Below are 15,719 nucleotides of genomic sequence, written 5' to 3' on the forward strand. Positions count from 1 at the left end.
ACATGTCACAATCTATTTATCGTTAATCAGTCTATTAAGTAATATATTTACATTATATTTAATTGATGGGAAGGTGTTCCATCCTGTAGGAAATAGATTTATTGCCGCCTTTCCAAATTATTCAAAGAATTTTTCGGCGCTCTAGATATTATGTGGTCTCCTTCCAGTCAAAGTGCCATCATAAAATACAGGTCCTATTATTTGGCTTCCTAAACACAACAAACGTTTATACTACATTGATTTTGAGGGTTCCTGGGACCAATAGTGCCCATGTTTACGGTTAAACTTACCTTTGTTCAAGAAATTAACTTAGTCGCTCCAAATTATAGAGTTTGACATATTTGATTATCATTTGCTTCATATGCATTACGTAATCAGTTGCAAAAAACAAGTCTTCTTGCGTTATCGTCAGGCAACAATTTTTGTGCCGACCGATACTTATATGGCACCAATTTGTCTTTCTTTAAGACCCGCCATGTTGTTTCTAAGCCCACACCGTAAGTTCTTGCTAAATCTCTTTGTTGAGTTTTCCGTATCTGCTTTGAAATATGCCAAAATACAAATTTCAACATCCTCGCTAACCATAAATTTGTTCCTTCTTCTTAAATTTGTTACTTCTACTTTATTTTCTATAGAGAATTAAAAGTATCTTGGGCTTGGCAAGTTACGATCAGTGGCGGCTCGTCAGGGGGGGCAAGGAAGGCTTAGCCTTCCCATCAAATTGTAATGAAATAATAAAAATAGTTAACAAAAATAAAAAAAGAAATTTTTTTTTCCAAATCATAAGTACCGACTCTATAACTTCTAATACACCAATATAGCGTGAACCAGTCATACGTCATACTGTTAATTCGCCGCGACTCGCATCCTTTTTTAAACAGTTGTAAGAAAAGAGAGAAAGCTAACCGGCTTCATCCACATCAACACAGAACGTGTGCGAGAACGCGATACATTACGAAATAAGAAAAGCCATACGTAGCAAGGGAGGCAAGCCTCCTCCAGCGGTCAAAATCCAACGGGCCGTGCACTCGATTTGGCGCCGACAAACGCCGTTTTCATCGCGCGAAATAAGGCGCCAAGGGAGGCTAGTTTGTGTTTGGTACTTAATTTAAGGTATTTATCGTGTTTAATAATTTATTATTATGTATATTTGAGTGATGCAAGGTAAGATATTTTTATTTAATGGCTTCTTTTATTAATCATCATATCATTTCTAATGTTTGTTTGCTGAAAGATGGACAAATTAAATGAAATCAAAGAAGGTGAAGATTTAATAGACTGGCTGCTATTAAACAATTTTAGTTCATTAAGCTTTGATGCCAAATATTATGTTATTAAGACTTTGGGCAGGCCTCAGCCCCATTTAATTTCATTGCGATCTGCAGACAATCGACAAAATCGCGGGTTTAATTTGACTTGGTACAGCAAATATGATTGGTTGACTGGATCGGTTAAAAGAGAAAAGCTTTTTTGCTGGGCTTGTCTGTTATTTTCTGTCCAAACTGAATATTCTACGTGGTCGAAAACTGGATATTCTGATTTAAAAAATTTGCCTCGGTCCATTGAAAGACATTTAAAAGCAAAGGAACACATTTCTTCGTCTTGTAAATTAAGACTTTTTGGAAAACAAAATATTGCTTCTGCTTTAGATAATGCTCAAAAAGAAGCCATTATTTCTTTTAACAATTAAGTACGTGAAAACCGGTCAAATTTAAAGCGGCTTGTTGACATTACTCTTTATTTATTGCGCAAACATATGATGGGGCGGCAGTCATGGCGGGACATTTAATGGCTTGCAAGCTAAAATTAAATCGATAGCGCCCTATGCACTTTTTACGCATTGCCATGCCCATGCACTAAACTTAGTTTTAAGCAAGGCATGCAATAATATTAAAGAATGTCGTATTTTTTTCTCCAACTTGTCAGGATTTTCTGCCTTCCAAAAGTCTTTTCCAAAAGATTTTCTAAGTCCACCAAGAGAAGTCACATCCTAAATGAAATTTGCGTGAGCCGAATGTCTACTTTTGCTGCTACACGGTGGAATTCTACATCAAGATCTGTGCTTTCAGTGCATACACATAAGGAAAAATTAATAGATGTTTTTGATTTTATTCTAAACAGTGAGGATTTTAAAAATGACGACCAAAGTATCAGGGAGGCAAAGGGTTTCAAGTATATTTTAACAGACTATAAATTTTCTTTTTTGCTTTAAACATTTAAACTAGTTTTTGAGCAAACTGACGTGGTTTTCTCAATTGTCTAAACGACATTTTTTAAATATTTTACATTTTTTGTTAGCTTTAAGTATTCATACATAATTATATAAAATTGTTTATGTTAGCCGGTCAAAGTGTTTGCGATGGATTTTAAGCTGACGTTTGCTATAAGTTCGCAAGTTCGTAATTAGTAAATAGTTAAAATTCTGATTACGATGCTCACCTTGATTTGTATAATTACCTCGAATTGTTATCTTAAGATTGATATAAATAGTTGTTAATTTTTGTGAATAAACCAGTATTGAGTTCTACACCCAGTAGTTCTTCATTGCTCAACCTACTACGGCCAAGCCACCCTTGCCTGTAAACCTATAGTGAGGCTGCTATAGGGTAGTAGGGAGAAAAAAAGGTTTTGGGAAAAGCCCTAGATCTTTTCATCAATTCTTCAAAATAAATCTTCAGACATTAATTTTTCAAAAAATCGATTAAATAATTTGACTGAAATTTTGCAAAAGTTTAGAAATGATGAGCAGTATTTTAATAGCATTTTTGAAAAACTTGATGTTAATGTTGAGCCGCCAGTAAAAAAATGAAAATCTAATTTTGACTTACCCGATTTGCGACAAAATTATAGACAAATCTATATTGAAATAATGGACACAATAATTGAACAAATTAAGGTTGGATTCAGCGATCTTAGTAAATTAAATTACTTTGATCTATTAATGTTCGAAAAATTTCCATCCTACACCAAAAATTATTTTTTTAATTTAAAATTATATTATTAAGATTTTCCCCAAAAATTACTGGATAATTTAGTAAACCAGTATCCGTTTTTTGATCCCATTCAATTAAAAAATGGATTAATTGTAACCTACAGTGACCCTCAGATGTTTCAGAGTTGTAAGTCTCCATCTGAATTATTAAGTTTTATGTTACGATTCTGAAATCTCTGGCGGTATTCTTCTAGCGCTCTGTCACTATTTTTTTGGCATGCAAAGAAACATTCTAATATCTCACTTTTTCTTATATGCGTAAAAGGTTTTTTACTAATGTAGATTTTACAACTATCAGTGGAACTGTGAGTATTTATTTATTGTATTAAATCTCTTAAGCTACTGTAATTTTTGTATTCAAATAATGACTTAATTAGTAATCATTAAGTCTTTGAACTTGCAATGCCTTTATTTTTAAATTTAACACATTTTAAGTTTCGGTTGGTGTCTATCTTTAACCATTATCAAATTTAAACTGTCAGATCAGTTTACACTTTTACTACTAGGTATACCACTATTACTACTGTATTAATGGCTGCCACCTTCAAAACTAAATTATTTATTTGTTTTGGTCTCAAAAAGCTCAAAGATAACTTGCTTAAATTTGACAAAATTATATCGCTATAACTTTTTATTATTTTTATGTGTAGGCTATTAGTGTAAATAAACTTTTTTATTAGAAAATTGAGAAGAAGTAAGAAGAAAATTAATTTCTTTTAATTTATAAAATGAAATTGAAGGTCTTCCTTAACATCTACCATTCTTCTCTATTATTGGTTCTCATTACTAAGTAGTGTCCAGTCAGTTTTTTATGTCCTACGAGCATTTGCGGTCTGCCTCTATTCTTCTTTTGTTTTCCCATAATCTCATAATATTCTATCATCCTTCGCCTCTATCTGTTCTTTGTCATTTTTCCAAAATGTCCCGCCCAATTAATTGAAATGTAAAAATATACAGAGGATTCTATTTAACAAAACTACATTTTTCACATTTTCTCGAAAACGCGATGTTCAATTTTTCTTCCTGTTTTCACTATTTTAATCAGCAGAAAAAATCCTACTAGTTTGCTAATTTACCCGACCCTGTATCTTAAATATTAATAAAAATATCAATAGTGCCGACTTAATCGGAGGCACCCTGTATAAATAATTGTTATTCTGGCTAAGCATTAATATACCTAAATAATCGTTCAAAATACAACCTGTATAATTAAGAGCATTACGAATGTTTATTGAATATATACCTTTATTTTGATTCTAGAGGTATTAGCTCCTCAGAGGCCACCTGCACCACCCACTGAATATTTTCAGCTTAACATTGGGGGCTATGATCCAGAAACTCTCCTAAGGGTATCCGATGAACTTACAGTATTACCAGGTAATCCTTATAACGTTTTAATATTCACTTGATTTGTACTATAATGTATTGTTTATAGGATACGTTGGCTGCTTTAGAGGTCTACAGATTGATGAAACAGTTATCGACTTACCTTCAAAGATAAATAATACTAAAGGTGAGTTTACAAATATATAAATCAGTTAATAAGTGTGTAATGTATAATATCGGCAATGTAATTTTCGTAATTATTCAAAAACATTTTTAGGTGTAATACCTCATTGTAATATGAAATGTGATGAGGAACCTTGTAAAAATGGAGGAATTTGTATTGAAGATTTTAAAAATCAAGAGCATACTTGCGATTGTGAACATACCAGTTATTATGGTGAATTTTGTAATGATGAAAAAGGTAAGATAATTTTAAATGTAAGTTTAAAAGGCTTTTTTTACGTTAAAATATTTTTTTAGGAGCTGATTTTAATGGAGAAGCTATAATAAATCGAATGTTCGTGCTAAATGGCTCGGTGGATCACGTTAAAATTCAGATAGCTTTTTCCAGTTTAGATGTGAGGCAAAAAAATACAGTTTTACTGTTGCTGCAAACTGAAAATAAGTAAGATACTTAACATGATATTATTTGTCTTTGAGAATGCAAAATTTAGTGTAAAACAAACGGCAGTATTATTACCTTATCAAAACTACAATCAATAATTTTATTATACAATTTATTATGTAGCAGCAAAAAATATATATGCCTATTTATATAACCATAATTCGTTAAATAAAATAAAAACCTTATGAAACATATCAAATAACGATTCCGATTCTGCAAATAAATTTCATATATGGTACTGACCCCAATTACTCTAATATAACACGAGTGTCTGAAGTTCTGACCCCATATGTATCTCGCTTCTCCATCGCATCCATACTATTAAGTACCGGAGCATCCCATATTTTAGCACGCAATAACATGTTATCATAGTAAGTTCGAGAATTATGATTATTCAGCCTACGTTCGCGTAAATATAAGCGCCACTCTGCATCTATACGATTTGTCTGGAACTATGTTTTCTAGGCCAGATTACAACCACATCCATGCAGTTTATCTGAAGCGTCACTCTCGAGATCAGAGAAGACTAATTTAATATTTGGAACAATTGATTAATTTTTTGTTTCCTTTCACAATTTTTAAAACTAAATTAATCAAGGCTTACAAGTTTGAACAACATTTCTTTGATTATATTAGGAATTTATCAAGTGGTCAGTCGCCTTCGAACCAAATAGATTTCGGCAATTTGGTTGACTTTCTTCTGACTAATTTATTGTGTATAAGTTGGGTGCTAGTAAATATAAGAAGTATTACTCAAACTTTGCATATATTGTTAAAAGTTTTCTGCAGGTCAGCTTAGGACCGTTGTTATTGCTTGTGTATGCAGTGGATATTTCCCAATCAATGACAATAGGTTCTAATATTTTATGTAATAATTACATTATACAGCCATGATTGATACAAAAACATAAGCGAAACAGTATAGTAAGTAGGTAGTTGATTTATTTAAAGGTTATGGTTAGGCTTGGCAAAGCCCTGGAGGAGATGTAAAGAATGAAACTGACTACATCATATGTAATGATAAAAACATAATCCAAGAAACCTTAATTCTTAACACAATAAAATAATAAAGAGTGAGTAAGTATACAAAAATTAAGAAATGCCGAATTTGTACAAGATCAGACGATAAAAATGAACAAAAATTAAACGAAACACCAACAAAGTCAAGAAACTCAACAACTAATTGAATAACGAACGGCGTTATTAAGGAATCAAACAAATAACAAAGTTGCGATATTAAAAATGAATAAGAAAATAAGGAAAAGAGTCAAAGGATAAAGCAGATAACAGAAAATACAAAAACCTTAGAATCCTAGAAAATGATCGTAAAAAAAGAGAAATCCTAGAAGAACACCAAAGTCTGAAACAATTAAGGACAAAAATGAATGAAGAAAAACAACAAATAACAAAGTTATTGAATGAAAATGGAGAAATAAAATGAAGTGAAAGAAATGGGAGTTCCTCAGGGCAGTGTTCTTGGTCCTCTTATTTTTTTGATTTATACGTGCGTTTTGTTTAAATGTTTAAATTATACTAAACATCATAGTTATGCTAATGATATCGGCATTCCGGATTGTCCGCAATACCGATAGTATGGAGATGGCTTCTTAAGTGCCAGTGAACGGTTAAAAGACCTGTCACTAGCCGAATTTCGCGACTTTTTAGGCGTAGTAGATTTTTGGTGAGACAGGCAGAGGGCCCACCTATGTACGCTTTGGCCTGTCTCATACCAGGGGACTCAGTCCATCTTCGGTGGGTCCACTTGTCCAGCAGACTCTTCATTGACGCGACCGCAACGCATTTGGCGATACCAACTATAGGTTCCGGCCCCATCGGCACATTCGCGGATCACAGTCTGGCAAGAGAGTCCGCTTTCTCATTACCTGCATGGCCTGCGTGGCTTCGGCCTGAAAGACAGTGGCGTGCTCCCCCAGCGAGTATGCCCTACTGGTATGTGGGATCCCACCAATAAGCCCTGATCCAGCTCTGTTATTCATTCTGGAGCCCTCTGTGTACCAGATGGTCCCCCTATTTAGCAATGCAGATCTGTTGGAATGCTGCCACTCCTCTCTGCCTGCAATGTGCGTCACGAATCCCTCGCAGTCCACAGTCACTGGAGCCATGCAGTCACTGCCCATCAGAAGGAGAGGACATTCTTGTATGGACCGTGACGAAATTTTTGCGTGATCGGTCTCGCCAGCACGTAGTTCGCCGAGGACGTATAGCCTGTACGCAGTCCTCATTGCCTCGAATTGCACAACGAGGTCCAGAGGCGGAAGGCTCAGCAGAGTCTCAAGCGCTCTAGTTGGCGCCGTCCGCATGGAACCCGTTATGCTGAGACAAGCAAGACGTTGGACTCTGTCCAGTTGAGCACGAATTTTTGCTTTCTCCGTACATGGCCACCAAACGACAGCCCCGTATGTGAGAAGAGGTCTCACAATGCGCGAGTAGATCCAGTGGAGGATCTTAGGAGACGGACCCCAGGTATTGCCGAAAGCCCGCCTGCAGGCCCATAGCGCGCAGGTGGCCTTCTTTATTCTGGTGTTTGTATGATCGTGCCAGGAGAGTTTGGGATCCAACTTGATTCCCAGAAATCGAACTGTCCTGGAGTAATGCAGCTGCACGCCACCTAGAGATATAACAGGGGGCGTGCCAAAGTTACGTCTCCTCGTGAATAGTAGGAGCTCTGCTTTTTTGGGGTTAATCCTGAGACCCCCCGAGAGGCACCATATGTCCACCATATGCAGGGCTCTCATCATAGGGCCCTGCATTGAGACGGCGTGTTTCCCTGGGTAAAGGATTACCAGATCATCAGCGTAGGCCTGTGTGTATAGGCCAGCATTGTTTAAAATATTTATCAGGCTGTCGACCACAAGGCACCACAAGGTAGGGGACAATACTCCTCCCTGCGGGCAGCCCCTAGCCGCCAACGTTTCGACAATCTCGTTGTTGAGCTGGGCAGATACATGACGTTTCGAGAGCATGGCCTCTATCCAGCTAACTAAACAGGGTTCTGAGCCGCGGCTCTCGAGTGCTTGGCAGATTAATGCAAAAGGGGTATTGTCGAACGCCCCTTCAATGTCTAGAAACGCACCCAGACAGGCCTTGCCACTACCCAGAGCACCCTCCACCTTCCTAACGAGGTGGTGTAGGGCCAGGTCCGTGGATTTGCCCGCCTGATAGGCGTATTGGTGCACATGCAGTGGTTTGTTGACCAGGATGCTTTCCTTAAGATATCGATCAATCAGCCTCTCCCTCGCCTTCAGCATAAAGCTGGTAAGTCTAATAGGTCGGTACAATTTACGATTTAATTTCGATGGGAATGTAGGCAGAGCAGACTACCAGATCCTTTCCCGTGTCCATTGACAGTTTGACGGCTACTAGGTCCCTTGTACACAGACCTGAGAAAAGAAAGCACCGCACATTCCTAGTAAGGATGATTGCGCGGGGATTCTCACAAGGTACATGTTTATGTATTGTGCCGCCAGTTAAACCCAGACCTTTAACAGAGCCCTGGTAAGTCCAGGGCTCCTGTAATAAGGCGACGTCGATATGGCGCTCAGTGAATTTTTTGCACAGAACAGCGGTGGACGCTCCTCTATGCTGTAGATTCGCCTGCAGAAATGTTATGCAGGCATGCTGTATGGAAAGCTTTCACTCGACTGTAAGTGGAATGGGCTGAATATGATGATGATATGTTTCCTTTTTGTATTACCATTTTTATATTTTTTTTTGCCCAGCCTCTTGGTTACTATTATCCTTCTCAATAGATATCTCCAGTGGAAAAGAATATGAGATACTGATTTCACATCATCGCACAGGGGTTTTTATTATGATATACTCATTCTGTGTGGGTATTTCCTCTATATGAAGTCTCCAGTTAATTATGATGCGAAAGACAGGAATCTTTTGCATACCAGTGATGTGTAGGAATATCTGAGTTGCTTTTACATAAATATGAACCTAATCCGGATTGTCAAGAGAGAAGATCCTGGAAAGATGCTCAGCTAGCTCAATATAGCTGAAGAGTTCCGTTTTTATTGCTCAACGTACCCGAATGCCCCAGTATGCTTCTTAGGAAAGAATAGTGTCGCTATTAATTAGTGACTTATAGCAAACATTCTTTTATTAGAGAAAATCAATTGCCTATCAGTCTTAAGTCACATATTCTCGCCTCTGATTTACTATCATTTTATATATTTCTGATGATTAAAAATATCTCCATACATTAAAAAAAACAAAGTCCTAGTTCAAAAATCGGTTTTTCCTGACCTTGATTTTTTTCATTTCTTTTCCTTTTTCATTAATTTTGGAAATTATAGAGCATTCAAGGAGCCAATATTTTATTATAAAGTTTTTAATTTTTTCAATACTTTAAAATTCATACGTAACTAGGTTGCTACTACTAGTCACTTGACGTCTCAGAGCATAACCTGAGCTCCTTATGTTGCAAGTGGATATTTTCTAACAAAAGAATTCGTTAGTTACTAGAGCAGAATAGAACTTTGGAAAGTCTTGTTACAGTAGTTTCTACATCCTAGAGCATTTTCTTCATAATTCTATTTCAGTTCTTAAGATCTGTTTCTTGTACTCGGTTGACGATTTTTAAGCAGGGTAAATTAAAACTTATTAGAAGTTTCTATATGAATTATTTCTCATGGCCTCAATTTATAAGTTTGCTTAATTTTCGTTTTTGTTATATATAGGTAAAAAACTACTTCAGTTGATCAATTATATATTTCAAATTAATCAAATCAGATGTATTCAGAGCAATTTTATTTTAAAAGCTTAGCAGAACGCTTTCGGCGTATGAGCCATCATCAGTGCTAATTGTCAGTTAAGCCCAGAAGTTTACCATAGTGGGAACACATTTGATATTATTAAAATTATACATAACAGGTGTCGACGTTTTGATCTCTATGAGATTATTCTGAGGACTATATATTGTAGATCGTCCTCGTTAATAATAATAACTGTAATATCATAATTACTTCAAGAAATTCATAGGTTTTCCGTGCTCTACAGTTTTTCACTTTAATATTTTTTTTGTTTTGTTATAACCATCTCCTCATAGACGTCGATAAAATATATAATTGATCGCATTTTTTTGTTGAGCTATATCCAACAGAAGTCAAAATTAAGCAGAAGTGCAGCAGAAATTCTGTGATATATTGAGGCACTACAGAACCAACTTAGATTGGACGTATTAGGATACTAAAACTTTCAATAAAGTAATAAACCTACCGTTTGTTTAATTTAATTTATTTAGATCTAAAAAATGCTCAATATTTAATTTATATATTATATTTAGTCGTAGCTATTATCTCCTAGTAGGCCTTAGTCTTGAAGGATACCTAATAGTCCAAGAAGACCGCGAAGGTGAAGTGTTTTCCGCTACGGTAAACAAGAAAAGCTTTATTAATGGAGCAAGACACTCTGTATACTACAGAAGAGAATTTAATGAATCCGCACTATTTATAGATAAAGAGTTGACTCCTATGGAGCAAATCCCTGCACAAACGTTTACTAATATTCCAGAACTGGGTGCCAACGAGGTTCAGGTGGGCGGACAAGAGACAAACGATCCACGATTTGCCATTTATAAGAAGTTTAGCGGATGTTTGTCTAGTAAGTAGTCTAAATGAAATTTATAAAAGTTATTTGTTATATTTTACTAAATCAGTATTTGATGTTTGCTTCTTTTAGGGTAGTAGCTTCTTATTTAACTAAATATTTGACTTTGTTACTTATACAGGCCTTTTGAATAAAAAATGAGGTTAAATTAAATTTTTCTAGTCCGAAAGTCAAAGACAACCAAGATACAGGATGATAAACTTAATGGGTGGAATGCATAAAAAGTAGTAGATGCTAATGCTTCGCTAAAAAGTATTTACTTTGTAGCATTTGCTTTTACATAAAAGTATCTACTTCGCCTATGAAGTAAATACTACACTGTACGGCCCAACAGAAGTACCTACTACTTAAGAGAAAAGTATCTACTAGTGTCGCAGTAAGCGCGTGTCAAAGCTCTCAAAATTGACAAGACACTTGTTATTAAGTGTGTTCATGTAATTCGGTTTGGATTCAAACTTTTTAAAAGTTCAGTGATTATAATACTGGTTTACCTATGAGTGATTCTTCAGATTCCAATGCAACAAAAGAGCTAGGAACAAGATAAAAACGAACAAGTATTATTTGTAACTCTACTTGAAAGTTATCACCAAAAATTAAAAACGAAAAAGAAGATGCACTAAAAAAATTAACAACTGGTTTTAATAAAATAATGGGAAAAAACCTAGACACAAAACAAATTTTGAAAAAGTTAAATAACATGAAAATAAAAGTTAAGAAAATAGTTGACTTGAAAAAAACTGAAAATAAAAGTATTTTGTATTGTACTGACGGAATGGCAAAAAAAATTCTACGACGTATGGAATGTAGGAGAAAACCCAGTTCTACACAGAGTACCAGGTGCATGCCAGGCCGATGTAAGCAATGAGATTGATGTTTCCTTCCAAAACAGTGAAGATTCTCAGACTTCCTCAGTTCTAAATTTGGCTCCAAACAAGTTAAAGTCATGACACCTAAAGGTTCTAAAGCAGCTGATAAGGAGGAGACACTTATTTAACTATAAAAGACCTGTCTACGAAAATAAATTGAAGCAGCTGAAGCCCAAATTTCTGCTTCTCGAGCTCAACAGTCTTCAGCCGAAGCTCAGAAATGGGCCGCGATTGCATTAGTAAATTTTGCCAAAGCTGGTGGGCAGGTAGTTGACCATTTAATTAGGCGGGACATGTTGGATTATTAACAGGAATATAAAATTTACGTATGAATTTAAATATAATATGAGGTGTAGTATCCATTTATTTCTTTTATAGTTTGATATTTTGTCACAAACTTAAAATTGAAATAATTAGTTTATTTAGTTGTTACTTTTTTATACTTAGTTTATTATTGAACATTTCATAACTTATCTATTTAGTATATAATTATCATAATAATAATAATAATAATAATAACTTAAATTATTAGGTATGTTAGTTATCATTACGAAATAAAAACTCAGCAACTTCATTTCTGCGCTGTGTACCTTGATTTCGAATTTGTGCTTGATTACCCTCTGGCATTAGTTCATTGGGATGCTGAACTTCCATCTCAATTCGATCAAAATCATGGTATGGATCTTGTAGATATTTAGCTATATTGTGAAGTACAAATAATGCACTCACAATATGTTCCGGAATGTTTTCAGTTTTTAGGCGAAAATTATACTGGAGCATTGGAAAACGCTGTTTTAACTGACCCAAGCAGCGCTCTATGACACATCGTTCCTTTGCATGGATTAAATTATAATTTGCTTGCATTGGTGTAGTTGGATTTTTATATGGAGTCAATAACCACGGGGCAACACCATATCCTTCATTACCTAATAAAGCTGCATCGTGCACATTATTATACATAATTCCATGCACTATGGAGTTTCGCCAAATTCGACTATCGTGTACGGAGCCTGGCGAAGATGCATCCACACTTGTAAACATTTCTCGGGCATTACAAGTAGCTTAAACATTTATTGAGCATACCCCTTTTCTGTTCACGTATTCATCACCGTAAATAGATGGTTTTGTTATTTTTATATGGGTACAGTCAATAACACCTATAACCCTGGGCATTCGCTCACCACGTGCTCCCTCATTAATAGCAACTCTAAGCAATTCGTTAGTGTTGGCGAACTTCCAATTGTTTCTTTTTGAATAAATTGCTTTAGATACCGTGGCTAAGGTTCTGGACACAGTGCTTTGATTGACGTCTAGATCAACACCAACTCCTTGCTGAAATCTAGGATCTCCTGTAAGAAAAGTTATTTACATTTTTCAAATTACAAAGTTAATTTACTAGAAACACCTAAACTTCTGAAAAAAACCTCTATATTCCGAGTCGGTGACAGGGCTCCACCCCTTGTTTCCACCGGTCCATTATTATCTTGGAGAAAATAATGTCCAAGCCACTCTACATTTTCTCTGTTAAATCTAAAATACCAAAGCGTGATTAGATGATTGGGATAGAAAAATCTATTAAATTTATGGTAATTACCTAAATAATTTTCGATATAAATCGTCAATATTGTATTCTCTTCTTTGTTTGTATACTTTTTGACGATGCACATCATTTAAACTGTAGTAAATACTACTATAACTAGTAGATACTTCCAAAGCATAGCACCTTCTTCTATGTATCGCGTACATAGTAGTATATGCTACAGAGAGTAGTAAATGCTTCATTAGTGTAGTATAAACTTTAGAAATGTAGTACATACTTGAAGCATTAGCATATACTACTTTTTATGCATTCCACCCAATGTATTTTAGCATTTAATGTTCGTTTTTAACATATCTCGTACTCGTATAACATTCGTTTTTAAATATCTCGAAAAGGGTTAGTCGTATTAAAAATTTTCAAGTATACCTTTTTTAAGCAAAACTGTTTACACAATGCATATTTCAAATAAAAAACTAAATTATGCCAAGCATAAAGAAGTTTAAATATACGGAATCTTAGACATATCAAAATATTGCTAGTGGCACTCTCTATGACATGATTTAAAAAAAGGTTAATTTTTATTTGTCATATAAAGAGAAAACCATATCCCAAATTTTGTTAAAAACGAACAAAAATTCTAAATGTATAGCCAAAAATACAAAAAAATTACATTAAGTTTAACGCCTTGTCTCTTGGTTGTCTTTGACTTTCGGACTAGGAAAATTTAACTTAACCTCATTTTTTTTAAGAGGAATCTGCTGTTAAAAATAAAAATATTTACTATTATTTTTTGGATATCCTGTATATAATATTCTCAACAAATGCTGTCCGTTAAAATAATCCTGGCTTCTCTAGCAGATGTTCCTTCGGTCCATACCCTGCGATCTCTTATTGCAAAAAATGTTCGATATAATATTTAATTCCAACCTGTTAGATGGCGCTATGCACAACACAAAATTTTCACGGACATGACCGACGAACAACGAATGAATTGATTCGAATAAATAATTTTATGCTTGCCGGCCCGTCGCCATTTTCGTTTTGTTTAAACCTCTTTTATCTATGCTTCGGTTCTTGTGCTTACGGGATCTGCTAGGTCTGATAGTCCTGTCTATTTCTGTTAACCGAATATATCGTTTTTTCAAATTATTCTTGTTCAAATAAATTAATATCTTCGTCGTCAGTAAATGGCTCATCGTCTAGACTAGATCATGGATGCACCGACCGCGGCCCGCTGGTCGAATACTGGTGGCCCGCCGACAGCAAAAATAATACTCTTGTACATTCGAAAAATATTGAATTCTATCCCAGATAAAATTAAAAAAAAATGTTCGAAAAGTAATTTGAATCTCGCGCGCGCGCTATTTGAGTCTAGCGCTCAAAAATTCTAAGTCAAGTAACACTTGCCGCCTTTTCTAGCGCGAGATGAGCAAGCGAGATAGCAATAGTTCCGAATTCCCGATTGCTCTCGTAGGTGGATAGACGAAGCTTCTAGAGTCGTATGCGCGGTATAAAAGCCACGCTAACCGCAGCGACCGACAGTTCGGTTTTAATTTGAGTCAAGTATCAACAGAAAGAAGTAAGCGCGAAAATACAAAGCGAAGTAATAAGTGATTGAGAATAAGTGCAGTTTAATAGTATTTTGAGAAGGCAGTACTAGTGTAGATTTTAACTCGACTAGCCAGTGTCATATATTTTGATCCACAATCAACGTAAATTTCCTGTTGCAGTGTTAACCTGTCAACTGCCGTGTATAATTGAATTGTGAAATCGTAAGTAAAACTCTGTTATTAATAAGTGTTTCTCTACCTATTTAATCGATTTTAATCAAATTTACCTTTAATTTTGGCCAAATATTAAAATTAAACAAATAAATTACTATTTTTTTTCAGAATTTCTCTAACTGTAATAACTACGTCATTATTTTAGATATAAAATCTGTATTAAAATATTAAAATTTCTGAGGAATACTATTTAATCAATTATTTTTGATTAATTAAAAAAGGATGGGTAATTAAATAAGTACTATAATTGTTTTTAGGTGCTGCGTTAATCGTCCCAAAATTAAAACGCAACATGCAGAAGCCAGAACCTAGTAAAAAACGTAATGTTAAAGATGAAAATTGGCAGTCGCAATTCTTGCAAATTAAACAAAGTCGCTTGTTTAATTTGCAAGAATTCTGTTGCGATTGCAAAGGAATATAATGTAAAAAGGCATTATGAAACGCAGCATGCTTCTTTTACCAAGTTTACAGGCGAATTAAGAAAGCAAAAAATGTTGTCTTTATAAAACGGGAGCTTATTGGTCAGCAAGAAATGTCGGCAAGAAAAGAAGACAACAGAATGAAATTTCTCTAATGATAGCAAAGCGAAGTCGCGCCTTCAATAATGGCGATTTTGTAAAAGAATGCTTAGAAATTGCCGCTAAGAAAATGTGTCCAGAAGCAGCAAAAAAGTTTAAGGAAATTCAACTGAATCGTATGACTATCCAAAGACGAATTATGTCTTTGTCAGGTAATATTGCGGAACAATTTATTGAAAAAACCATAAAAAAGATCATAGATATACTCAATATACTTTTTGATGAGTGTTCAAAAACTGATTTGAACTTATCAAAATTATCGAGAGTTGTGACTGACGGTGCTTCTTCGATGATTGGTGTCAATTCCGGGCTAGTTACTGTGCTGAAAAAGCATCTGCAAGAAAAAAAATTAACGCTGAAGATCTCATGCAGTT

General features: G+C 35.0%; 1 protein-coding gene across 1 annotated transcript in view; it reads left to right on the forward strand.

Annotated features, from left to right (window-relative positions):
• The window catches only part of LOC126734779 (axotactin), a 158,588-nt gene that overhangs the window by 89,727 nt on the left and 53,142 nt on the right, over positions 1-15,719 (forward strand). The window contains exons 23-27 of the mRNA XM_050438502.1: positions 4,253-4,369; positions 4,428-4,505; positions 4,596-4,739; positions 4,799-4,943; positions 10,255-10,571. Of these exons, the coding sequence (XP_050294459.1) occupies positions 4,253-4,369; positions 4,428-4,505; positions 4,596-4,739; positions 4,799-4,943; positions 10,255-10,571 (801 nt within the window). The remainder of the gene's footprint in view (positions 1-4,252; positions 4,370-4,427; positions 4,506-4,595; positions 4,740-4,798; positions 4,944-10,254; positions 10,572-15,719) is intronic.

Source organism: Anthonomus grandis, chromosome 4, assembly GCF_022605725.1.
Source record: "Anthonomus grandis grandis chromosome 4, icAntGran1.3, whole genome shotgun sequence".
NCBI lineage: Eukaryota > Metazoa > Arthropoda > Insecta > Coleoptera > Curculionidae > Anthonomus > Anthonomus grandis.